The sequence below is a fragment of the Seriola aureovittata genome, chromosome 15, assembly GCF_021018895.1.
Source record: "Seriola aureovittata isolate HTS-2021-v1 ecotype China chromosome 15, ASM2101889v1, whole genome shotgun sequence".
In the NCBI taxonomy this organism is placed as follows: domain Eukaryota; kingdom Metazoa; phylum Chordata; class Actinopteri; order Carangiformes; family Carangidae; genus Seriola; species Seriola aureovittata.
This window is the reverse complement of record NC_079378.1, coordinates 25,845,719-25,873,649: the sequence shown is the minus strand read 5'-3', so window position 1 is coordinate 25,873,649 and position 27,931 is coordinate 25,845,719. Positions and strand designations below refer to the sequence as shown.

At 39.4% G+C, this 27,931-nt stretch overlaps 1 protein-coding gene across 12 annotated transcripts in view; it reads right to left on the bottom strand.

Moving 5' to 3' along the window:
* The window catches only part of LOC130182102 (RNA-binding protein Musashi homolog 2), a 223,844-nt gene extending 197,379 nt beyond the window's left edge, over window positions 1-26,465 (bottom strand). For 11 of the 12 annotated variants that reach the window (XM_056396698.1, XM_056396699.1, XM_056396697.1 and 8 more), the window contains exons 1-5: window positions 26,264-26,465; window positions 25,900-25,940; window positions 25,542-25,623; window positions 24,908-24,992; window positions 15,675-15,716 (exon numbers count right to left, since the gene is read on the bottom strand). In XM_056396698.1, coding sequence (XP_056252673.1) covers window positions 15,675-15,716; window positions 24,908-24,992; window positions 25,542-25,623; window positions 25,900-25,940; window positions 26,264-26,325 — 312 coding nt within the window. In that variant the 5' untranslated portion in view covers window positions 26,326-26,465. The remainder of the gene's footprint in view (window positions 1-15,674; window positions 15,717-24,907; window positions 24,993-25,541; window positions 25,624-25,899; window positions 25,941-26,263) is intronic. The other variant, XM_056396704.1, reaches the window with a different exon arrangement.
* Between the last annotated feature and the right edge of the window lie 1,466 nt (window positions 26,466-27,931).

Here is a 27,931-nt window from a genome sequence, read left to right as displayed (position 1 = left end):
TTCTTTGGCACTTTGTCTAATCAAATGGCTGAAGAAAAGCAGGATTAAAAAGTTTGCCAGATTCTAACTGTAAAAATTACAACAAAAAAATTAAATATCCTGACAATACAATAAATGAAGTATTTATCTATCTATCTATCTATCTATCTATCTATCTATCTATCTATCTATCTATCTATCTATATGAATCCATAAAAACAAGACATTAACGTGAGATTTAGAAACAAGATTCAGCCACAGATGTTGCAGACTGCTGATAATAAATATAATTAAATTGTAATCAGTGAAGATATTTAAAGTCATCTTGTACTGTGCCTTTCTGTGAAATACCTGTCTTTCTCAGGGACTGACACTGTTTACCTAAAGGCACCTGAAATTTCCCAGAATTCAGCAGGTAACTGTGAATCCAAATGGCAAACTAATTATTCTGTCCCCCTCTGAAAAATGTACAGCAAAGTGTAATGGAAGGCCACTACAGGATACCACTTTACTGCACACGGAGGAAATATTCCACCCTTCAGATTCAACATAAACAAGAGGCAGAGATGAGCTGTAGAGGACAGGATGAAAGAGAAGTAGTTCTGGCCACAGGCAGATAAGCAAGTTACAAAAGAGCGAGGAAGAGTGAGAAAAGACAGAGTGAGATGAGACAGAGGAGGTCGTCTTCTGTCCGCTACCTTCTGGAGACACTACAGTGAGGAAGGTTCAGTGACTTCATCCACTCAGGATATTGTATGGAACAAGGTGCAAGAGCTGCTCTCTAATTACTGACGATTAAAACACGAGCTTGAAAAATACTCTAATACAACTACAGGACGGAATACTGCATAGTCCTCTGATAACGTAAGTAACGATCAATATCAACACGCATATATTGCTGATGAGAGCAAAAGCAGGAGTTTAAGAAAGTAAGGAGCTTGTAACAACAGAGACAGTGTTTCTGTTTAATTAATCTAAAAGCTTGTCATGAGTAGTTAAGCTCCACTGTTTAATACTTTCATCCCAACTAAATATGCAATATAAGAGCTGTCTAAAGATCTGGAAGCTTACGGTCTCATATTTGGATTTCTATTCAAATGCACTTCTGGTAACAAGACAAACATTTACAGTAAAAAACAAAAACTTGCTATAAGGATGTGCTGAACCTCAGTTGTTCATAAAGCCCATGTTTGACATGAATTAGTGAACATGCACGACGAGCTTAACAAACACAAACATGTGAAGTGGGCCAAATCTTCTGTAGTTGCTCAGAACCTCCTCTCATGTCCCATCACTCTGACAGACATGTTCTGTATCTTCAATAAACGTCCCTGTTCCTTTAGTTCCTGTTCACCTACAGACTGTACAACATCTGCAAAGTCTTACAGAGTAATGACGCCACATCTGTGTTCAAGTACTTTACTGCCTCCATTTGCTAGTGTGGCTAACAAGTGTCTTCACTACAGTAAGCAGCCTGTAAGGTGCAGCTGAAGCCACTCCAGGGTGGACGCACATCTTCTGTCTTCAACAGTGGGCACCATATTGTAATCAAACGACGTTAGCTCAAACAAAGAGTTTGAGAAGGAAGGGAGCGTAATGATGGCTGAACTCAATTACAGCACATTTGCAACTGTAATTTAAATGGTAAAGATATTCTATTAGAAACTCAGCGAGCTCTAATTTCATGAAGCACAGCCCCACTGAGCTCAGCTGACTGATGTCATTTAAATATGCTGTCAGTTTAAATGTGGCCTTATGAGACCAAAATGTGGCCACTGACATTTGACTGGAGGACAGAAAAAAAAAGTTATGGCAGCAACAAAGAGACAAAAGAGAGAGAGACGGGGGATTTCTGTGAGGACCTTGCATTTCTCAAAGAGATAAATAAAAGATGATAAACATGGATTAGAGAGGCCATTTTGTCTGTGATCTTCTCTCTTTCTAGTGCTGGTGACTTTGAGAAATATGTCTCTAAATTTAGCATACGATTTATCAGGCCCAGGCAATCCAGGGGAAAGAGAGGCTTGGGAATAGAGAGAGCAAAAGAAAGAGACAAGGTTGAAAGGTATCTAAGAGACAGGTGCAGCAGACAAAAAGATTGAGGGTAGTGGAAGAGGGGGGGCTTTGTCTGTGAGATCCTGTCCATCACTTGCCACTTTTAGAATGAAAATACATCTCCACTAATATCCCCTCCTTTTCCTCCACACACACACACACACACACACACACACACACACACACACACACACACACACACACACACACACACACACACACACACACACACACACACACACACACACACACACACACACACACACACACACACACAAAGCCAGGAGAAAGAGATGTGAATTTCAATTAAGCAGGTAAGGAAATTAAACTAGTGTTACAGTTATAAAGTCAACCAAGCAGATAAAGACTCCAATACCGGGAGAAGGCGGATAAATGAGACAGATGAACAGACACACAAACACACATGCAGACAAACATCCAGCCATCAGAAAGGCAGGTGGAGAAAAAGAGTGAAGGTCATAAGAGGTCAGGGGTAAAGCTCCTCTGCTTTTTCTGTGTCTGTGCCTAATTATGTGCTGCTGCGATACATAATCACCAATAATGTTAATGAAACCTTAGGCACTATAATTAATTCATGGTGTTTTTAGTGGAGGTCCTGTCTGCTTTATGTAAATGAAGAGCTTCATTCTTATGAACAAACTTTTAGACTGAAGTTTAAAATGACGCTTCTGTTTTGGTCGAAGAAGCTTCAACTGCTGCTGTTCACATGGTCAAGAGACCGAGCGTCTCTGGACAAAGCGCCATGTTGGTCCCATTCAAAAACACAATCTCTTTTACTGACTAGCTGCTGCCAGTCAAATGCTACAGGTCAGTATTTAGTAGCAGAGTGTTTTCACTGCTCTGGGTGGTCACTCCTTCCTGCTCCTCACTGCTGCTCCTCCATTAGCAATGAATAGAGTATTTTCATTTAACTCCGTTTTACTAGTGGGAGTGTCTCTCCTCCTCTCCTCTCCTCTCTCCTATCTCCTCTCTTATCTCCTCTCCTCTCTCCTCCAGTTTGAACTGAAGATTTACATGGGATGCAAATACTCCAAAGAGTGGAGCCCTCTCCACGTCAGCACTGTAAACAGCTGATTGCCAGGTCTCGGTGGTGTCCACCCAGTGAATGCACATACATGCAGACACATGAATGACATCACTGAAGCTGCGGCTGTGGACTTTAATGTTTCACAGGTGAAACTATGTTTTGGGTGGAGGTGGCTGCCCGTGGTGCATGTTGACATAGACGTTCATACAAATTCCATATTCATTGGATGAAGTCCAAACGAAATACTAAACATGAATGAATGCTAAACACCTACTCAATTGAGATTCATCTGAGGTTGGTGATTATTCATTTACCAATACACACATCTGCTCAATATTACATGGGAGATTAACTAGTTCCATACGAAGGATTTATCTGAGTGCAGAGTCATCATGCACCTGTATTCCCTAATGACGTATGTAAGGGCTTCCCCTCTTAGTCAATTAGACAGCTAAGTGCTTGTTACAGCCTCATTCCACCAAGGTATTTTTATTTACTTCTTTTATATTTCTCCACGGTGTGTTATTCCTTTACTCAAAAATCTCTCTGGGGTCAAGAGCATATAAAAAGATATTCATTTCACAGATTGTTTAATTGCACATAATAAATCAAACAATTAATGTGACAGACCGTTATCAATTCATTTGAGCTGCACCGTATTTCACACAGTGCATGTATGGTTTACAATGCTGTAAATGCCTGTACTCATTTGACAAAAGTTAATGAAGAAAGAAGGTGAAAATAATTTGGAGCAATATAAATGCAAAGCGAACAGAAGGTCAAAGTTGGTCTAATTAAAAGCGCTATAAAATTGTCTCGGCCTATAAAATTGCTGCATGTAGCTATCAATTAGAAATCACAAAATGGTCTTAGGTGATAGCAGCAAGGAAATGAATCTGTCAACACTTTTCATTATTGTATGATAACACAGGAGAAAATTAAGTCACAAAATAAGTGTTACAAGCTGGACTTGCCCTGCTTCTGCATCACCTCTGTTTGATTATTTCACCATCTCCACGACTTTCCGGCAGCAACTGAAGAAACACAAGGTTTTCCTCTCTCTCTCTCTCTCTCTGTCACAAGGAGTTTAATGAATCCAGGCGAAAGCACAGGCCGTGGTGCGAATTCATGCCACTACCACATGTAGAGCGTCTAGGTGCAGGAACACTTTTTTGGTAATTTTGTGACCAAAGACATTGGCGCAGCGCTGGCACAGCAGTGGCTCACCTGCGGTGCAGTAGCAAAAGGGGTTGGATTAGAAGGAATAAATTACCAGTAGAGATGGTCGGGGCCGGTGACAATCACACTCAATTAAATTAGGTCCTCTCATTCCCTTTAAAAGCACTGACCTCCCCCATGTGGCACAGACAGTTTGACCATAAATGAAACACCAAAGCAGCTGAACTAAAAAAAACCCTGAACAGAGGGAAACTGTTGTGAGACACGCAATATCACATTTAAAGTTGAATTGCGCTGACATTGCGCTGGAAATACTGAAATCTCATAATTGGCAGAATAAATCAAACGTGTGAACAGCCACGTTTGACACTGACATTAACTCTGAATGTTTTTAAGAAAGGATAATGCACAGTAATTACTCCAGCTGTGGTTGGCTTCAATTAAATGGGGAGTATTTAAGTCCTACCTAAAAGAGTAGTTACCATTTCCTTTTATAGTATTCATGATGGGTGGAGGGAGTGTGGTCAGACAGAAAGAAACAGGGTCCCTGACAACTGAGTCAACAGCTGATGGAATTGTGGAGGTTATGGATTATGATGTTATTGTTTGGTATTCAGTGGAGATAATTAGCACTGTCATACATTTGGTGCAAATAGTATCTACTTGTATTGTTGTGATAAATGTTGTCTGTCTATAATATATTGTCTGTTATTACAGTAAACAGCCATTAAATTACATACATGTTGTGCACTTAGTGCTTTTTTCACCACTGCAGCACAAAGTAACTCGATGCTGCTTCATTTTAACAGAAAAAATAAAACTGACTGTTTTTGTTACAAGGCTGAATCCAAAGCACTCTAATATAAACAGTTGTATGTAAGATGCATTTATAAACAACATCACTCAGGAGACAGTTTCATTAAGCAAGAAAAGCATTAATGTGGACTATAAAATCTGACTGTAAAACATGACTATTTGAATATTGTTCATCCAGAAGAAATAACACCTATAATTTAGTTACAAGTCAAAATAGTTCAAATAATCAAACATAACATAAAATTAACGTTGTTCATTATTTGTCAGTTTCGTTCTTTTCCCAGTTGGTGAGTGATCATCACTCTGGTTTATATATACACACTCACATATTCACACATTTGTCTATACATGCACTTTATTTATTCATGTTACATATCACTCATTTAGCTGCTAACTAAACTAAACTAAGTATTTTTCCCCACTGATGCCAGACTGTGTTTACACCTGAATTATTTTCTCAGTTAAATTAAACACAAAATCTAATCTCTAGGACACGCACATAAACAGACAAATACAAATTATGGAGAGCCCACGTGAAAACACAACACAAATTTATCCAGATGATAAAATATGATGTGGCTTACATTGCCTCCTATGAAAAATTATTGGCATGAGCCAACATGTCAGCAGTATAATCATGAATGATGCACGGAAGAGAAAGGTCACAGCTGAGGACCGAGGCATTATGTAGAGGAACAGCTAAGCTCTTTAGCGCCCTGACTTAGATGCAGTATTGAAGACTTGGTGTCTTACACATACACATGTATATTGTTTTAGTCACACAATGTGACACAGCAACAGACGCAACATGTCATATATATATATATATATATATATATATATATATATATATATATAAACTTCTACTCAGAGCAGATGTTAACAAAAAAGTCACCAGTTTTATTCGCTCTCCATTTAGGTTGAGGAATTTCACATTATTATGGAGCTGAATGACAGACCACCTCGCAGAGAACGAGCAGGTGAGGGTTACCACAATAAATGTGGAGCACCACGTCTGACTGTCTGTTCTGCCGCACATCCTTCCTGTCAAGCTTTGTCATAGCTCAACCCTTAGATTCTATCTAGCTCTTCCTACTACCAACAATAGCATGCAGATTTTCTGCCACTGCAGCCGTTTGGGATCTATTAAGCAGCGCCGGGCAAAGTACAAGAATAACAGTAGCCTTTCAGCGGCTCACAGCAGGTGGAGACGGCAGAAATACAGCGTGAGAATAGGAATGGGCTGAATGGTGGGCGTATGATTCTTATCACAAGCAATTTCATCTCCAGCTTCAGAACTTTGCATCTGTTGCATAGTTTTATGTTAATACTCTTGAAACCGTTATATCCTGTTGACCATTTTATCTTTCATCAAGACTCATCTGTTGAAGTGACACAAATAGCCGATAATTAAGGCATATGGTAATTAAACAACAAAGAATCAATGCTATAAATGCTTTCAGCTAATTACACAATATTTATACATCAGAGTGACAACAGACACACCACAGTCACCTTCTAGTTAAGATATTTTGAGGTTTAACACAAAAAAACACACATCACACAGCTGCTGAGGATGACAAGTAAAATAACAGTGTGAGTTCTGAAATATGTAATTACAGCATAGAATATATTTCTGTTTGCTGCTTGTTATTTCTTGCCTATCCAGTTATGGTGGTTATTATTAGTGCTGCTCTATTGACTGTGGTAGAACAGTGACAAACCAAACATTAGACTGGGTTTAAGAGGGGTAAACCATGAACCTAGATTTTTAGTGGGGCTAAAAGTGACACCACCACAATCAAGTGAAACAAAGTAGTCTGATCATCCGAGCACAGGGCAAATTTATTTTTCCAATGCATTAAAGGACGTAACGTTGCAGCTTCTTCAAGGCGAGTGTGGATCCAGTGAAGTGTCGCAAACAAGCAGCTCAGGCAACAAAAGCTACTGGCCATCCCCATTAATCACACCACCAATAATGGCACATCTAATAACCTGACAGGCTGCTCTTGCTGAAAGAATATCATTCTTAATATGAGAGAAAAAAAAAAACACATAAGTAAAAATAAAGCAGGACGTCACAGAAAAACCACAGAGCATGAACCGTCACACAAGAGAGACGGAGCAGTCTGGCCTGTGAGATTCCAATATCTTACTCTATGATGACAACTGGATCCAATCATGGCACAACACTGGAGCGAGCCGGTCAGGCAATCCTCCAATCAGACAGACATGTCTTCAGCTTTACTTTCACTATCACAAGTAATCTCACATGTATAAACTGGATGTTTAAAACCTATAAACCAATAAACAAAATACACATTTGACCAAAGAGGTAGCTGTACATAAAATGAACTGTTTATATGTTTTCTAAGTAAACCTGTGTTTATTTGTTTGTGCATTGCATTTGTATAATTACAGTCACTTTCATGTAACTATATAACAGTTATAGATCAGTGATCAGTGCGTGCTGGTTTAGTGACCAACATCTGTTTTAGAGTGTGTATAACAAAGTATAATACAGCTAGTGACAGAGTGACAATTATCATGTTAGATAAAAGACACAAACATTGTTTTCAACACACAAACTGGATTTTTCATTTAATACATGATCCTTCGAATCATAGACGCTTGTACTGTGTATATGTTGTACTGTGTATATACTGTACTGTATATACTGTACTGTGTATATTGTACTGTATATACTGTAAAGTGTATATTGTACTGAGTATACTGTACTGTATATATACAGTAGCTGTGTATATGTTGTACCTTGTATATTGTGTAGTGTATATACTGTACTGTATATTTTGTGCTGTATATATATACACAGTAGCTGTATATATTGTACTGTATATATGTTGTACTCTGTATACCGTACTGTATATATACAGTAGCTGTCTCGACACACCTGCAGCTCTCTTGCTGCTGACTCTCACTCTTTGTTGTACAAACCCCAGACAGAATGTTTGAAAGCAGAAACAGGTGGGGGGGGTGTGAAGGTGCTGAGAAGTAATGAGAATTCAAAACTGGACAGCAAGGTGATGTGTCTGACAACACAATGGAACTCATCATCCTGATTAAGCTGGCCGTCCCTTTTTAATTATTTCCAGTATTTCATTCAAACGCAATCTCAAAAAGGTCACTGTTAAAAAATTAGAAAGGCATTCCTCATCTGCCTCTCGAGCTGCCACAGGCCCTCCCTCAAGTGATGACTTTCAGAGTTAAGTGCCTCTCTGCTTCATTCAGAATCTTAGTTTTTCACATTGCAATGGGTGGAGACTGAAAACAAATGTGTTCATATAATGTAAAAACTGTAAACGCATCATCAAAGGTCAGAGTCACTGTTGGTGTGAGTTGATCCAAGTCACTTAGATTGTCAGTCACATTTTTCTGATGAGAGACCTCGAGAAAACCAAACATTTTATTACTGTTACGTGCTTTTTTAACAGTAACTATGGTAACACACACAAAACATATTGAAATACTGGCTGTAATTTACTTCTATGTATTTGAGGAAAAACTAAAACGGTATTTTTAACATTTCTTTTGTCATATCTAAACACCTGCGGGCTTTCTGTTTCCCAAATGACTGACCAGAAAGTCACAAAACTACACACACAATATATAAATATATATAGATAGAGAGAGAGAGAGAGAGAGAGAGAGAGAGAGAGAGAAATAACATGCTGCTGCTGTTATAGTCTGCTATAGCAGCAGCATGTTATAACAGCAGCATGTTATAGCAGCAACATGTTATAACAGCAGCATGTTACAACAGCAACATGTTATAACAGCAGCATGTTATAACAACAGCATGTTATAACAAGTGATGTTTATTTGAGATTCTTTCCATAAGGTTGGTGAGTAAAGACACACTGATATTACACAGCCCAGTGCTGCAGTCGCTCTGATGTACCTAGCACACATTAAACGTGTATGTGCTGGGGTTGTTTTTTCCTGTGTGTACACGCGTGTGTGCGTACACAGAGCAGCTTTGATAAGAGGTCTTGAGAGGTATAGTTGAGGACCATGCCCTCCTCTCCTCTGCTCTCTTCTCCTCTCTATCCTGGCTAGCAGGCTGTCCTCATTACTGTCAGTCAGCATCAGGTTTAGCAGTGCCAGGCTCCTGCACAGCCCTCTGTCCTCTCTGCCCTGCCAGCACTAGCCTGCCTGACTGCTGCCATTGGTACGCATTGTAAGAAACCCTCAATCCCCCAGAAAACCTAATTACTCTCCACCCGCAACCAAGGAGACCGGAGCAGAAAAGAGGGAGGCCGGGAAAGAAGAATCACACGTATGTAAACTCCATTTATAAGCACTCTGGCAATTACTCAAACAAAAGAAATGTGTGTTCATGTTATATCTGCAGTGTAAAATAATAATTACACTAGCATCTACATTTACACATCATTTCTCTTTCCACTGAAGATTAACTGATGGAGGAAAGCTTGAAAAAAGGTAGATACATTTAAAGTGTGAAACACCGAATAAAAAAAAAAACGTACAAGAATCAAACTGAGCGCCGCTTTGACTACCCGTTAACTGGGTCACTCAGTTGGTGATTGTGTCTGACCACCAAACAAACAGTCATTCATATGTCTGTGCTCTGGCCCCATTTTCATCTGGAGCAGTTCCACTGAGGCCACTGAAAGCAAAGGAGCTGACGGGTCAGGGATTTAAACCCATCTCCAGCTCCAGCACAGCAGCCATTACCACAGGGGGAAAACAACTCCTTGTGACATCCTCCATCTAAAGAAGGGTTTACTTATGTTGGCTGCACATCTGTTTTTTTTCCAGGGGTGAGAGGACAGTGACAGTGAAGAATTCCCATCAATTCGCTTGTCACTTTTCCGTCATCTTGGTCCAAGTTTTTTTTTGCTCACTATCAAACTGGCCTGGTCTCAAATGTCAGTGTGTTTAGTGTCAGTTGTGAAACCCATTTCAAAACTGCATTTATTCTGAGAAATACAGCAAACATATTTTCATTTTGGACGTCGTGGTCACTCCCCGGGATGAGACCTGTGTCATGTGCCCAGATATGTGACACCAGGTTTTGGTTAATAGCTTTTAAGATGTAACATTCCCTCTCTTCCTCGCTGACCGTTTCTGTCTGCGTAGTGGAAATGCCTTTGAATAAGAAACTGTCTAACAAGAAATAATCTTCTTTCTCATTATAAATATTTGGGGGGACTCAGGGTCACAAACGGTGAAGCTGAAGAAATTATATTGATATGACATTCTGCTCCACATTAAGGACTTTTGTCCTTGAGTATTCTTTCAGACTCGTGCAGCTGTGCAGATCTGAGTCGGAACGGGGGGAGCTGGTGCTTTTAATAAATTCACAGGGACATTCAAAGGGGCTGGCAGCTACGGAGGTTTCATTTTCCCAGCAGTGAGCTGTGTCATTTAAAATAAGGATCATTTTGAGAAGGGGAATATCATAATGCTAAATCTAGATCAAATAACTGAGCAAGGTGTAAGACTGGATTTACAAGGCCTTGTAATCCTGAAAGACTGAAGAAGAAGCAGAGAAAAGAGCAGAGAGAGACGGAGGGAGGGAGAGAAGTTTGTTTTGAATTTGTATATTAAACTACACAACTGTGCCTCTTTAATACGGTGTGTGTGCATGTGCTGTGTAAGTGCAATATTATGTCACACACTACAAAGGCACAGGGGATGAGAATGTGTATTTACTTCATGCAGCTTTATTATTAGACTTCATTAAAACTTAAGACTTGAAATCTCTAGAACCACAATTCAACTGAGAGTCTTTTCTGCAGGTAAGAACATTAAGTACACACAGGCCCTGAGAGACATGTGTGGGATGCAGACAAGTGGAGGAGGTGGGGGAACTGGTCAATTTACCATTCAAAGAGTGAGTGAGTGAGTGAGTGAGTGAGTGAGTGAGTGAGTGAGTGAGTGAGTGAGTGAGTGTGTGTGTGTGTGTGTGTGTGTGTGTGTGTGTGTGTGTGTGTGTGTGTGTGAGAGAGAGAGAGAGAGAGAGAGAAAGAGAAAGAAAAAAGACAAGCGACACAGAGAGACAGAGAGTAAGACAAAAGAGAGAGGCAAAGAGAAAGAGCGCTCCAGCTGCCAGAGACAGAGCAGCACTAAGAGTAGGCCGTGAACAGCGAGTCACAGTCACAGCTGTCACAGGCTGGAGGAAAATTTGGGACAGTGCTTTGATGGTATTTTTGACTGATAGCCCAGAATTACCTCAGCCAATGTACGATCTCAGTTAGCCATTAGCCGTGATCCTCGCTGACATTGATGCAAGCGGTTTAATACACGAGAGAAGTTGCAGGAAAGAAAACTGTCATTACAAACAAAAAACTGTCATCACAAATGAATAGATGTGTGCAGCACACATCTACTTGTACACAAATACAGTCTTCGCTCTGTATCCTGAAGACTGCCTGAATCACAGTGACAACCTGTTCAGGATGCTTTAAGAGGCAAATCCCTTTATGAGGTGCAAGGAAAGGGTTATGCCTATTGCTCTGTAAATGGCAACCATTCACATGGCTCTGTGAATGCTCCTTCCTTTCATTTCCATAACAAGCTATCAGAACTCATCTCCCACTGAAGTGGCCACAGTCCCGCTGGCAATTAAAATCATGCTGGGACATGCCATGGTTGTGTGTGACTCCACTGTGGGAAACAAAAGCAGCGGCAGCAGCGGTAATGACGCCAACAGTTGAGTGGTAAATCTCGAGCAATGTCGGCGGAAACCGGTGCTTTGATTCCTCAAGGAAACTGAGAGCAGGCCTCGTTTACATCTTTCACTATGAGCCTGACTGCAAAATATCAAACAAGCAGACAGCAAGAAACAGCATCATCTTGTCTTCATCTTCTTTACCACTTCCTATACACAGCCACAGCCACAACACTAATATGGCACGTGGGTTTTTTCCAGCACAGTATCTCAAGAAATTTAGATGGAAAAAATAAATGAGGATTTGGAGAATTTTGATACAAATTGCAATAATTCCATGACAGACCTATAGACGTGAAATTATATGAACCTTTCTATTAAATGTCTCATATAAAAATCAAAGAACTGACTACACTATAGAAAATATGCTACCAAAACAAAAGTCTCCTAGAGCTCTTTAGACAACAGGGTTTTATTGTGGAGGAATCACATCTCACCTGAGTGCCTCCGCTAACGTCAGAAGAAATTATTACATCTTTATGAAATGCAGTATCGGGCTCATTCAGCTTAAATGGAAATGAGCAGTAGTGATACATCACACAGCCGTGGCCACATATTTAATGAGTGAGGCGGTTGTTTGAACGGGCATCAAGAGCATTCGCTGATAATGAGATGAGATGCGTCAAGTTCTGTCTGATTCAGTTCAAGAGGTGATTGACTGATCGATCACATCGAGCTTCACAGTTATTAATGTGAACAGCACGTTGCAATGTCAGGGAGAGCATTTCTACACTTAACAGGCAGATTCCTCTGATTCCTGAGGGAAACCCCGCGCATGTCCTGTTAAGAAACATTATATATAAAATGGTGGTAATCACATCCGTATTCATATCCATATTTTACACACAATAAAATCAATACTATACATCTGCTGGCCACTAAGAGAGTGAACTGAGGTTTGTTGTAAAAGTAAATGTTGAGATGCTGAAACATTTACACTGAAGTCATTTTATAGCTACGTTTAGATGCCTCCCTAATAACGCCACGGCTAACCCCAGCCTGGCTGAACGGGCTACGAGGAGATGAGGCATAAATGAATGTGCATAAAGCACTTTGCATCACATCATCATTGTTTAATCCTTTTCATTCTCATCTGTCAATCATCCACAGATGCAACCTAATCCCTGAATATTTGCGGCCTAGTCTGCATTGATACCTTCAACATGACTTGTAAGCGCAGCATCTATTTCTAATACAAACATGGTTTTTATGTTTTAAGATAAGCTTTATGCATTTCTAATGTGTGTGTGCCACTTTTCTTTAGCATGTTTTCTTTTTTTTTTTTTTTTTGAACAACAGGATTTGTGGTCACCTTCTCGCCTTCTACCAACTTCCTGCTACAAACAAACACAGATCACTAAAATCAAATATTTACAGGATTCTCAAACGTAAGATTCAAAGCAGAAGGAATCATCCCTGTGACTGATTACTCACACCAACATATGTGCCTTATCATGACAGCAACCTGTAATCCATCTCTACTGCTGGCCTTACTAAACACATGTTTCACTTTCAGACCCTCCGGCGTCGTTTCTACCTGTACAAAGTCGGCTTTGTCGTACATGTCACCTCAGATTTAATGATATGTTAGAGAGTGTGTCTACGTCAGTGTAGCCTAATGAAGAGCTGCTGCCTGTTGTCTCTGACCGTCTCCTCACAGTGGAACTGCCTGTGGTTTTGGGGCAGTGTCAGTTATTGCTGCTGATACAAGTTGTTTTTCCTGTGATCCTGTCATCCCGGTGCAAACACCTTCAGTTGTTTACAGTGAAATGTCCTCTGTGTTCACCTTCACTTCCTGTCTGTTTTCAGCATTACTCTACGTGCTGTACATACTGTATAGTTTTACCATACTGCAGCATTCAGCAGTGGTAGGTCATTGGCAGGGTTACTTGTGAGGTCACTGTTAGCCGTGAGAAAATAAACGCTGATTGGTCTCGTCACGATTTGCTCCCTGAAGCCCGTGCTACTGAGGCACCTGCCAAGCCAAGATTCTTTAAACAAGAACGAAGCCTATTCAACAGCTGCACAAGCAGCCAGGCAGACAGTGGAGGGGAAAGAGGGACAAAAGAAAGCAAATGCAAAACAGAAAGGACTTTCTAAATGGGAACCTCAGAGTGGGACCTCCTTTAAAGGTCTTAAATCAATTGAACATAAAGTACAAACCCATGCAATGTTAATCTATCTGGCTTAATCCCATTGCTTTAAGATCCTTTATAATCCACATTCAATACAGCCATTTTTCTTCTCTAACAAGCATGCCCTATAGCCATTTTATAAATCATTCGTACAAGGCTTTTTCAGTGCCACAAATTCTGTTATGGTGTCATTATTTCACTGAGTTATGAATCACGCGAGGTAGAATGATAAATATGTTTAAGACCTGTTGAACAGCTCAAAATATTGTATTTCCCTCTCTGAGTTACTCCTGAAAAAAAGACTATAACACTGTTAAAAAAAAAATTAACAATAACCATGACAGCAAGAGGAGTTTCTGGTTCATTTAAAAAACTAGAAGCATCATCAAACATCTGAGCTGGTTTATTGCACATTCAACTTTTATGAGCAGGACTCAGAAGAGAAGAAGTTAAAGTGATATACTCAACATGTAAGAAAACACTGGTAGTTTCTCAACCATATGCCGATATCCTGAAGTCATGTGCTCTGGCTTTGAAAGCCTGCACTGCCAATTCCTCATTTGAAACCTGAACAACTCTTTAACAATGGCTCTCTCTGATCTGGTGGGAAGGAGAAAATCTATTATCGATTTCCACCTGGTGTAGGTGGAAAAAGCCCCAATAGCACAGCTGAATAGCGCTACACTGTACTGCGCTATAGCCTGCACATTAAATGCTGGGGGATGGTGTGAGAGGGCATGTCAACAAAGCCCTTGACTATACCACAGCACCATCTGCACACGCTGAATATTTAATTGTGATTAGAACGGCTCGAGACCAGTAATCAAGAAAAGAAAAGATAATACGCATCATGAAGAGGTCATGTGACAGTTCCTGTGTGATTGGAGTTTGGCTCATTTTTTAAATCATCTTTCGTTTCAGTGCTAATTGTGACAATCTCTGCATGCATGCCCCACAATTCAAAAATCTTTCTAAATCACTTATGTCATTCACTCCCATTCAACTCCGAATGGTACAGAAAACAGCTCAACAGACTTATTATTCAGCAATTCGTCACTGTCAAGTGAGAAGAGAAGTCAACAATCATTTCTTGCCAGTTGAGTCAAGCTAATATAAGGCTATTCACATTAAAAAAAAACTTGGCATTTCACATTAACGTGCACCTTAAAAGTGTTGCAACAGCCAGGAAAGGGAGGTCTCGATTTCACCAACATGTTCTGCACATCTTTAGAGACAGTCACAAACACATCAAGCCAACAGTACGACCACTTCACCACTGACTGTATGCTCTGCAACATTAAATGCACAATACAGCTTGATTTTATACAACGAAAACTGGAATCTCTGCTGCAATGGAAATACACTGTGGTAATAAGACCACAAGTTCATTTCAAGCCATTTGCCATTAAAAACAACTATGATGAGGGATGAAATGCAAATGCAAGCATGACAAAAGCACTGTAAAAATGAAGTAGATATATAACAGTGAGGTAATACAAAAAAAAAAAACATAACTTCAATCATGCAGAAAATTCCCTTTAAGCGTAAAATGTCCAACTTTAATTGCTTTGGCGGAGCAGTAAAGACAAGGTAAGAACAATGGAGCCACACTAGGTATTTCTCTACAATAACAAACAGACAACCGCTGCCTATTTGTATCTGCTGTGTGAGCACACAAAATTAGGTAAGCTAGTGACATGAGACAATCATTTTCTTTGAGCAGGGTTAGTGACCAATTTATTCTTACCTTAGGCTGGGCGCGACGGGGAAAGGCAACCTTAGGATCAATCTGAGAATGAGAAGAGAATAGCAAAAATGTTGTTAAAGGAGAAAATGTTATATTTCAAGGGTGAAAAGCAAAGAACAGGTGTTGAAAATATTTCTAAAACTCTGAGCCCAAAAAGAAAAAAGGGCCCCGAGAGTATTCTGAGCCTCTTTTATTGTGCTGAGCACCAGAGACCGTTCACATGGTTACATTAAAATCCATTGTGGTCAAGAATAAATACTGTTATTTTCATGGCAGAAATACATATTTGTAATTTAATGTATTTAAATGTGATACTTTTATCTCACACTGATGATAATTTATCTGAGCCATTAAGATTTACAAAAGCTGCATAATCAGCCTGTGGCCATCCACACAGTCTGCTTTTGAATTTGAGAAGCATTTTCAGAAACCAACGCTGCATTCAAGAGCCGTCAAAATTATTGCAATTGCATATTAAATACACATGAGTGACCCAACAAAGTGGCGATAAGAATGAGGAGAGGAGAATTGTTTGCTACAGCAGGTCTGCAACATCAGACTTTTGTCAAATGTGACATATTTTTCACAATCTGGTGAAGTAATTAAGGTTATTGATAAGGAAAGGTGGATCGTGATTATAGGTAGCTTAATATCCCAACAATTCAAACTAAACAGAGAGCAAACATCTCCTAAATGTTCATGTTTATCATTTTATTAGGTATTAAATCAATTCACACTGACTAGTTCATTTGTAAAATACCATTTAATGCACTATGCAATAACAGAACCTTATTAGTCACTACATTAATCCCTGCTCTAAAACGGCCAATCATTCATATTTACTGCTGGCCAATTAGCTGTCTCCTTATTAATTATGTTGGAGCAGATATTTGGCCCAATAACTGGTTTGACTTCAAGTTAAGTGAGTTTGGATTTCCAGCAGAAAGACCTTTAGGTTCAAAACAAAACAGCATTCATTGTAATAATTTATATGTAATGGCAGCAGAAAATTTGTTATAATGAGGATTTGAAGGAAGCCGGCCAATATCACTGACCTCATTACTTACTGGAGCAAATTATCTACAATTGATGGAGCTCAATGACACATTCTAGGCACCACACGCATTGTAACGGGCAATGTACTATAGAAAACCACATATTAATTACTACTAATTACTGTGGGTGTCTCCAGACCAAAATATTGGTGCTACCAAACGACGTGTTGACGCTGGCGACTGATATACATTAAAAAAGAACCAGTGCTGCTGTTGTGCTGAGGCGGGCCTGACCGTCGCTCTGCTGGTCATGGTCGCGGCAGAGACTCACTTTTATTTTAGGCAGGAATCCCTGATTGAATATGACAGGGAGAAAATGAGAGTCTGAGGCCGGTGACGCCTCCAGATATTGCCAAATAACCAAGAGGATGCATCGGATGAGCCTGTTTCTCCATTTTGTGCTTGTTATTTCATTAGCTTCATTTTCCTCGTTAATTTCACTTGGATGAAGGTATGCGGTGGGTGTCTCATCAACCTTGCACTTAGAGTGAAGAGGAACTATCACAAACAGTAATGTCATCCTGAATTGTCCTTGCCTGGATACCTATGAATTCAAAAAAAGAAACAGATCTAATTTTCCTTTGGGCAGAATATTACTCATTTGTATTTAACAAAGAATCCGTTTCATGTTGTCCCATATTTTTTGCTGGGTGTTTTACTGAAATATTTACAATCAGTCTACCAATTCTATGCATCGGTTAACGTTGCTCCTTGAGCACAGATGGATTTATTAAAGAAAATATGTACATTTCTTTGTGCCAAGAGAAAACAAATCAAGAAACACGAGAAGACCATCTGCACAGATCAATTAAGCCATTGAGACTGACTACATTTTAATGTGTTTGAAGGGAAACCATGATGTGCAATGTCATTGTCATCTTTTCTGTCAGTCTCAGTTATTACTGTTATCTTTCTAAATCAGGTCAAAATGAGAAATGAATTCAATAACACCTGGCTATGGCAACCCTGCTTGTAATGAATTTCATTTAAAGATTTGTTTTAGCACTTAGCCCCAGGCATAACCAATTCAAACTCAATTATTTTGTGCACCCTATTTGAGCAAACACAACACGTTATGCTTTGAATACCAAAATCCTATACTTGGTAATGTATCTTACTTTTTAAGCCAATACAAAACATATCAAATCTCCCTTCATTACACTGCATAAACTAATGGTTTCTCCGTCCTGCTGAGGATTTCTGTTCACTGTGAAGATCTGTGTTTGCACTTTAACACAGCAACACTGGAGCTCAGAGAGGTTTCTGTCTGTCAGGCTGCTTGAAAATATTAGGATTATAGCAAAGAGAGAATTACAGCCACAGAACTGTATTAAAATGAGGCTGATACTGAAGATTGTTTAAATCACACTCGGAGCAATGCAAGCAAATTAGGTAATGAGGACTTACTAACCAATCCTTCTGAGAAAAGCTGTAGCTCTACCTTTTTAGGTCACAACTTATGATGAATGACTCCTTTGAGAAACTTAATTTATGAGCAGTGGAGATGTTGCAATTGTTTTTCTTTCACTTTGCATATTCATGTGATTTCTATGTTGCCCTCATCCTTAAGGCCAAGAGGTAAAATACCCATGACGCTGTGCACTGTAAAACCACACACGATGGTGTCTCTGCTTTACCTGATACTTCCTTCCTGAAACGTTTGTTATGTACACATATACAATCAGCTTTAGGATCGCTCAACCAGAACTGGGCAGTGCACTTGTTTCAGTAATTCCACATCTCACTCAAGTCTATTTGCATCTATCAATACCTGAAAAAATTTTGTAACACTATTTAAAAACCCATTAGGAAAAGTACTTTTGTTAATGGGCTGGAAGGAAAAAAGCACTCTCTTGTTCTTGCTATTGCTTCCACTTTAATTCTGCTTATCTTTTCCAGCATCAGCTGAATGCAACAAGTTTAGGCGTATTCTCTGTGGCTTGTTGAAATGAATTCTGGGAACAAATCACAAGCTGATGTCAAAGCAGAGAAGGCAATTTTAGGGAACATGTGTACCAGGAAGCATATTAAAGCACTTCAGCACAAAATAATTCCCATAACGTATTAAGTGTCATAAACTGACGACACATAACTGTAGAGTAAAATGTGAGACCTCCCATCCAGCTGTAGCTGTATCACCATCATCTAGTAGCAGTTAAAGTACTTTATTAATCTGCCTCCAGGAAATCTTTATCACCAGCAGAGCACACAAACTAAACAGCACATAGATATTTGAAAACCTGACTTGGAGCTGAATGAACAATCTGCTCTGAATTTGAATGTGCTTCACCTTTGAACATTAGGTTTTACTGGTTGTGAGATTAGCAGCTCAGAGCTGCGCTATTACGCAGGTAAACTCCCAGAATTTACCTTTTGTTTATTGTTTTCATACTGTGGAAATGTGAAGGTCATCGGACCATAACAAGCATTAAGGATTGATTTGAGCATTGTACAACAACATAGAAAATCTACTGAATCTACTAAATCTATTAAATCTATTAAATCTATGGTGATGATGCCCATTGTTGTCTTTGTCATAAACAGGGTTTTTACACATTGCGATACAGAAGCAGATTTTCACCTGAACGCTCCAAAGACAAACAGGGCTGGAGGATACGGTCACAATATCATATTGTGATTAACAGAATGACTGTAATTAATGGTAGAGCTGCAATAATTTTAATTAATCAACTATGTTGATAGTTTCTTATTTTTAAGTTAAATATGATCTTGTCAAACATGAAAATTGGCTTACTCTAACATTACAGTAGACTAGATAATTTGGTTTGGGCAGTTGGTCAAATAAAACATTTGATGGTATAATCTAAGAAATTGATATGGGACTGTTGTTCTGTTTATTCTTATTCTTTTTATTATTATTATTATTATTATTATTATTATTATCCTCATATTTATTATTTTATCATATAGCCCAAATCAAAACAAAACAATCATAATATTAAACTTGATATTTCTGACAAATTCCATGTTAATGTGAGAAAAGACAAAAATCTTCTTACAGGTTGGATTACAACCATCTCCATCATCTACAGCTGTCTGTATGTCAGACGTCCTGTTTTCCTTTGATTAAGTGAATGCAGCCATGTAATGTAGCAGCGCCTGTTATGTACATTTGTCTGGCAGCCTCTAACGTGATGTCATCATCACAAGCCTGAGTGTCTCAGGTAAATCTGAAGCATCTAACCAGGTTCATGAGGAGCACAAGAGCAGCGACGGTCGTAGTTAAAGAAGCATCTCACACATTTGTTATGTGTTTTATGATGCAACATGATCTCACACAGAACAAAAGTGTATTTCCTCCAGACATCACACAACACGATATGTCAGCGTAATAAATGAGAACAGACCAAGAGGAATCCCTGCAACCCCCGATCTTTTATCTTCCACAGCCTTTTATACAGGGTCTCAGAGGGCTGCTTTTGCATGCGACTGTGGGAGATCAGGGCAGAGGGAACAGCATATATCTTAAGTTCACATCTTACAAAAGGATTTCATATATTAATGCGGCTCCTGGGTAAACTCTCTTCCTCTCTCTGAAGACATATCTACGCAGGCCTGATGATGTGGTGTTTAAGCTAAAAGGAAAAGCCTTATCAAAGCTTGCAGCCTCTCCCAATTTAAGTGTGTGAGCAGGTCCACAGGTGTGTGTGTGTGAGATACCGACGGAACAGACAAGAAATTACAACATAAATGTTCCATATCTGTGCAGTCAATCTGCTGTGGAATAAACCAGGAAAAGGCACATTTTTTTGTCTTAATAATATGCAACATCATTATGAGCATGATCTAGATCCACTGATATCACACTAGATATTTTAATACTGCCTTGACAAACATGTTATGTTGTGTATGTACTGACAAGAGGCAGATCCAGCATGAACTAATAACGCCTTCAGCCATAATTAACTGTGGAAGACTGAGCACCTGCTTTACTTAAACAACAGCAAGTCAGAGTTTAGCTTAATAATTTCACTCTGCTTCCAAAATCCTCTCTTTAGATTTGACCACAGCATCTTTTCGTCCGAGCCTTTTCTCCTCCTTTCCTCTTGGGTTGTTTGCTGTCTCACCTACAACATCAAAACGGCGAGCGCGGGCTGACCTGGGGGTGATTCAATAAAGGCTGGAATTACGCCAGCGCCACGTAGAATATGTTTATCTTACAGGAAACGTAGATGTTTGTAGGTCTAACAGGGAGCAGGGAATTAAGTCTGAGGCCACAGTTTAAACTACCATGAATGTATCGCACTGTCATGAACAAATTTATATCTTGCATTCAAATATCATAACCTTTGGTGGGTCCAACAAGCCCTTATAAATATTTAGCAAATTTTATTAATAAAGTTTTATTAGAACTCCTTCACATTAAATCATAGAAACAACAACCTGGAATCAATCTACCTTCCTTGTAAAGCTTTCAACTGTTACTTCTTAAATGTAAAATCATGGAATATGATCTCCTCGTTCATACCAGCCTGCCTTGAAACATCTTCAGGAACAGATGCCATGAGTTGCATATTTCTAAACTGAACAAAGCATCATGAAAAATGGCAAATATGTTCTGAATTACCAGCATGTGTGTTTTGTAGCCCCAGGCTGTTCTTCCCCATATGTCTCATTCACATTCATCCTCGTCTAAGTGTTTTCATAACCGGACCAAAAGCACAGCACACAGAAAAAAAAATATGAAGCCAAAATGCTGATCCATACTGAAATCCATTCGAGGTATCTGTACAAGTAATAAACTAATATTTCCTAATAATAGTAACTATATTTTATCTGTGATTGAAAGGGTGTGTTTCTGATTTAATTCACACGTCCAACTATATCTGTAGAATAAAACCAGTTCAACATTAAAAACAAGGGAACTTGTAAATTAGGTATGATTTTCACTTTCCCTGTACGAACACTCATAATACTGCATGAGTCAACTTGTTCACAGTCACAGCACCTCCAGCCACTCGTTCCCTTCAAGGTTACGAGGGACAAAAACACCGGTAAGGATCCATTCAAGCACAGCAAGAGTAGGAGGCTTGTATCAAACCAACATCTGCAAGCGCATCAAGAACCATCCACACACACTGGACCAGTTCATCCTTTTCATTACTGCTGAGCAACTTCATAAAGAGATATGATAGATCCCAATGCAATGCAATCTTGATAGCGTGAATGTTAAGATATACAACAGCTCATCAGATACAGCCCAGTGACTAATGGTTAGGAGGGCAACAAAGACAGCTGCCGCAGGTTTGTAATCTTCGACTGCACGCTGACAAATACACAACAACACATTAGCAGATAGAAAATATACATTTCTGCATTTGAGTCAACAGGATATTCAGTCTGTCAGACACATGTCCAGCAAAAAGAAAAAAAACTCCACATGGCATGACTGTATGTTGTCCATTCTGCCAAAGCCATTACTGATCTCTATTATTACAGGTCTATCAGTATCAATTCATGTTTCGAGGTATGGAAGCTAAACACACACCCAATAAATCACACACAAGAAAATAGTTTCAATAATACCAGACAGGAATGGAAATCTAATTTGCTTCATATCTTTTTAAATATGGACTGTGTAAAAGTCAACATCATGTAATCACAACATCCCTTATCAAGTCAGGGGTCTCTCTCTCTCTCTCTCTCTCTCTGACATACATTTTTTTAAAAAGGAAATGTTTCACAAGAAGCCAAGAGAGACTTGTCATATAAGTTAGCATAGCATGTGCAACATGTTTAGAGAAGTTTGCTGTGGCTGTGCACTAAGGCCACAATTCAGAGACAATGATGTTCAGATGTCAGACCTTAAAATGTCAGTGTTCAGTTCTCAGGGTGAGGTCCTGTCAAAGCTGAGGAATATGACATGCCTGACCTATAGGCTACAGTAAGTGTGATACACGGCAATGTTATTGTTGATGTGCCTATCTGTAGCTGTGTATATTTTGTATAAAACAGAGGCGGCCCACAATCACACAATGGTAATTTTACATTTGTGATTTTGCATGACACTTGAGATAAACCTATATTTCAAAGCAGAGATAATGCCTGTGAAATCAAGATGACAGTATTCCTCGTGATTATGATTATACACATAAGAAAGATTGCTCATTTTAATATAAGAAAAAAATATTTTGTAATCAATAAGTCAGCTGCAACATAGAAGTAGCAGTGGTTTAAGACTGGGTTTGAGCAGGGGGTCAGTAAGTTAAGTCCAATGAATATCTTAATAGAACAGTTATATTAATAGTTAATGCACAAGGAATTTAACTCTTTCCTGTTGCCACTACACTCAAAAGTGCCTTCGGGCAAGGCAGTGCTCCATTTATCTGGAATAAGTACAAGACTGGGCTGTGCAGGCCAACGCCAAGGTGTAAGTATATTTTTTATGTGCAGCCTTCTCTCACGCATTGCCCCCCCCCCCCCCCCGACCCCCCCCCCGACCTTTGCTGTAAATATATATGCTGTCAAGCTGTCACAAAGTTGTTCATTCAAAATGTCAAGCTTGAAGTTATCAAACTGCTCCAGATTCTGCATCAAAGTGTGTTTGCATTGTTATCCCTTCAAGCAGCCCCTCCACCTGCCTCTGCTGCGCCCCTCTACAGATGTTCTGCAGGGTTATTAGTCTCACTTAGTGGTCACTTCTCTGCCAACAGCCATGTCTTCTCTCTATATTCTCTCATTCAGAAGTGAGGGACCATTGTATGTTCTTATCACCCCTATTACCATAACATAATAACATAGTCCGTCATAACACTTACACACATAGAAACACTCAAGCTCAAAGTTTGAGTGAGACATAAAAAATATCAAAGTGTGATGTAGATTTCAGGGTTAGAGAGAGGAAACTCTGACAACCAGAGGCCCACGATGTATTTTCATTTAGTGTTATCAATAATTGTGTAAAGGTGTATGTGTCTTTTTTCTAATGGTAAATAATTCATTTTTGGACCTGTAGAAATACTAAACCCATAAAGCCCTTTGGAGAAGTAAAGCCTCCATCACTGAGCGGCTCTGACAACTGGCCAGAACGCTCAGAGCTCCCTAATAAAAAAAAAGAAAAAAAGAAGAGCAGCCACATTACTACAAACTCTGTAGTTGAAAGAACTGGGAGGAATAAGAGTTTTCTCCGCTCTGTGCCAATTACACTTGAGCTCAAGAATACAAATAAATGTTAAATTTACATTACTGGCCATATTCTCTGGGGATTTCAGAGCATCCTTATTATTTGCTGCTACCTTAAGTACGATAATTTCTATTTCAAAATTCTGCAAAATATCCCTCCATCCATAGGGTTGCCTTCTCCATGCTATTAATCCATTTCCAAAACTTTGCTGGCGTATCTGGACAGTGACGCCTGCTGAGCGGAAATCCCAGATAAATATTCAGCTGAACTCGATCTAATCCATCACTACAGACATCTCTCAAAAACGACCAGCATGCTTAATTATTCATGTGCTGATCATTTCAAAAGCCAAGTAAAATCCAACATAGTTCACAGTTTTTCATCAATGAGTGTCTGGGTGTGTGAGTGCGAGTGCGAGTGAACTGCCTTTTATATGTAAGTAAACTAAACACACATTTATAGTATGAAATGTATTGACATGCTCCAGTGAATTGCTGCTACAGCCAAATTATTTCACATGACGGTAATCAATTATTTAGAATAACGTCTATGTCATTTTAAAAAGTTGATTGATTCTGCTTTAATTTATCTCACAAACAGAGCACTCTGTTTTTATGGGGGTGTTGTTTCCAACCTAGTTTGCACAGTATCAGTGCAGCAGACGTCATATCTGCTGGCTCAAACAGTAGCGAGGCAGCAGTTCTGGACAGCACGCCCTTCAGTGGAACATGAGATATGTGCACACTGCACATGTGGCTACAGAGGAGAAGGGGGCGTGTCAGCCCCATTCATCCACAGAAGTGAAAGTGAACACATAATATTCACCCTGGAGTTGTGTTTTATTGCTAGGCTTAGTGTTGATGGGCCCATCATACATTTAGCCCTTATACATGACCTTGATACACACAGCCTGTTAACCTGAGAGGTGTTTCCCCACAAGGCCTCAGGCAGTCCCACAGTTATGACCGAAGGTCTCAGTGCAAAGGCAAAACAAGAAATAAACATGTATGTAAGTGCAGATGAAATCAACTCACCGTCTTTGAGTCTAATTCATGGTGTTGTTGAGCTAAGACTTTATCTACGCTGGCAGCATCTGTAAACGTAACAAACCCAAATCCTCTGCAAAGACACAAAGATGAAAACAACAACAGTGTTAAAATGCATATGTACAAAAGACAAATATTACAATGCATTTTGCTTCTTGCAAATAGACACTGAATGCAGACAAACATTGCCACTTGCCACAATAAGCTGCATAACAATAGGCACAATATTCATATGACCTTATTACTGTCAGAATATTTCTTTGCAATGTAATTATAATCCACATTATGGACGTCCTGTAGCAGATCTGAGCCTCACACTGAGGACGCTGCTGATCATTATTTGCTATGTTACAATATGAAACGACACCACACCAACATTGTGGTGCAGTCACAAAGTCAATGTCAAATTGCATTCGGCCGCAGCTTTACAGCAGTGAGCATTTAAGCTTATCTGGCTTGCTGTGAAACCACACGCAGGCGCGCGCACACAGGGACACACACGAACACGTGCGCGCGCGGACACAGAAACACACATACTCGCTGGATTAACACTAAACAGGGACAAAGTAAGCGATATCGCTGCATGCACTGGAGAGGAGAAGTAGAAAAGCCCTGTATTTACCTGGAGCGTTTTGTCGTGGGGTCTCTCATCACCATACATTCTCTTATTTCTCCGAATTTACTAAAATAGTCTCTAAGGCTGTCTGTGGATAGAGAGAAGATGTCGGGTCATTGGACAGAAACATATGGGCATGCTGTTGTCATTGTATTTCAAAAACACCCCGCGATGCGCATAGGGGTCGAATAGAGGACTTCAGATGGACGGAGATCAAAAATAACATCGTGCGCACACACTAGTGAGATATCCCATACAGTACACTACTGCACAGACACCGCCAGCAGCTACAACGAGCTCCCGGTCACAGCGACAAAACAACAAGAAATACTGGACACGGTGTAAAAGAGAATAACAGTCTCACCTGGTGAGGTCTGCCAGCTGAGGCCACCGATAAACATTTTACTGTAAGGGGAAAACACAACAGAAGTGAGTCCAGATGTCAGTTCGGCCATTTTGACGACTAACTACTTCTAAAAGCGACCTTAAAGGATAAAGGAAGACTATGAAAACACATTCGCGCTCAGTAATTATAGTCTATCTCCATAAAAGGGGGAGGCCACTCTTCATACAGAGCTGAGGTCTTTAAAACTGCATCTGGAAACAGACCCGTGCTCGGTTTAAGTGCGTACTGGGGGACGAATCCAGCACGGCAGTCGAAGTCCTCTCCAAGATGTTGTAACATGAAAAAAATCCAACCTTAGGATGAAATTGAGAAAGATTCTTACCCCGGGTCATGTTGTGAATCATTTAGGCTTCCGGATGTGGCTTGACTCCCGTCTCCTTCCATATCTATTCCAAACTATAGGCTGGGACTACAGTAACAGTGACAGACACACACAGATACGGCAGGAGATATGCAAAGCCCCGCTATGAGAATATTACTGAGCCGGGAATGAAAGCGTCACACGTGGGATCAGCTCAGCCCCCTTCTCCCTCCTCCCTCTCTCAGCATGCTCTACCTTGGCCCACAGGGGGCGGAGCCTGGCTCTGTCACCTAACCAATCCAATTGACGTCAATTCAGGCAATCTGCAAACCAATCCTCCGATTTGTCATTTAATTAAGCAATAAGCCACTAGAGGTGAAAGTGGCTTATTGCTCTTCTAAACCAGTGGACGCACACTATTAAAAATAATAAATAAATAAACTTTGTCTCATAAATGTTATTCTTAATTAGCAATGTTTACATGTTATCATTCAAATGAAATCCTTTCGAAAGCAGCAGCGTGATATTTTATAATTACACTTATTTGTTATTCTTCCGCAGTGCAATATAGTCCCTCAGAAAGCAGCAAAAAAAAGTGGGGCAATCCCTATTTGCATGTTAATATTTAAATTATCTTGTTTGTTATGGCTCACAAGTGTTTTGTGTGCATGCTCAAGTTAAGAAATAAACATATTTTCAGTAAACATAACACTGAAGACAATGTGTAGGTGAGTGTTAAATAGATGTTGTGTTAAATATACATACATATATATATGTATATATATATACATATACAAATATATATACATGCATATATATATGTATATATATATATTAGAAAGCACAGTGATGTGCTTAGAACTAAATACAAACAGTTATTGAATATTCACAGAAACACTATTCTTTGTATTATTTTAATGGTAATCAACAACATCATTGCAAGGTGATTTCTATACATTTGGTCAATTAGAGTTGATTTTTAGTCAGTGCATTTACATTTGTTTTGTCTTATGAGCACATTAATGGGCCTTCCAACTTTAAGAGTCCATACAATCATGCTTAACAGTGAGCTGTATTTATTCACAATGCTGTACATAGTGAATTAAAAGATGACACATTTCAAAAACAGCTGAGAATACACAGAGGATCAGATTTTAACATGTACTAAAATGCAGCGTGGGTTGGTCATTGTAGAGTATCCTGAGTCATAAAATGTGTTGAAGCAGCTTAAGAAGCAGCAGAAAAGGCCCTGACAATCTCTGTAGTTGACCCAGAGCTCTGACCTTTAACTGCTGCATTCATTATGAAGGTAAACAAAGAATTTTCCTGTGGGGATCAATAAGGTACATATCCATGAATACAGGGGAGTAATTATGTATCTCTTCATGTAGATGACCCATAATAAGCTGCCAGCCCTGCCCTCTGCACAATGTACAGTATCTGTAGATAAGCCGGCTCTGACCTCTCATGACCCTGAGGAAGAAGAAGAAGTAAGGTAAGAAATTAAGAATAATGCACACCCTTTGCTGAGGGAAAAAAAACATCTTTATATATATCATTTTCACTTTATGCTATTTAAAAAGAGAAGAACAAAATCTTACGTATAAATTACATTTTACATTATAACACATTTGGCCGTATCCATGGCAGACTGCTGTTCACAGACGTCAGAAAATATAGATGCAGTTT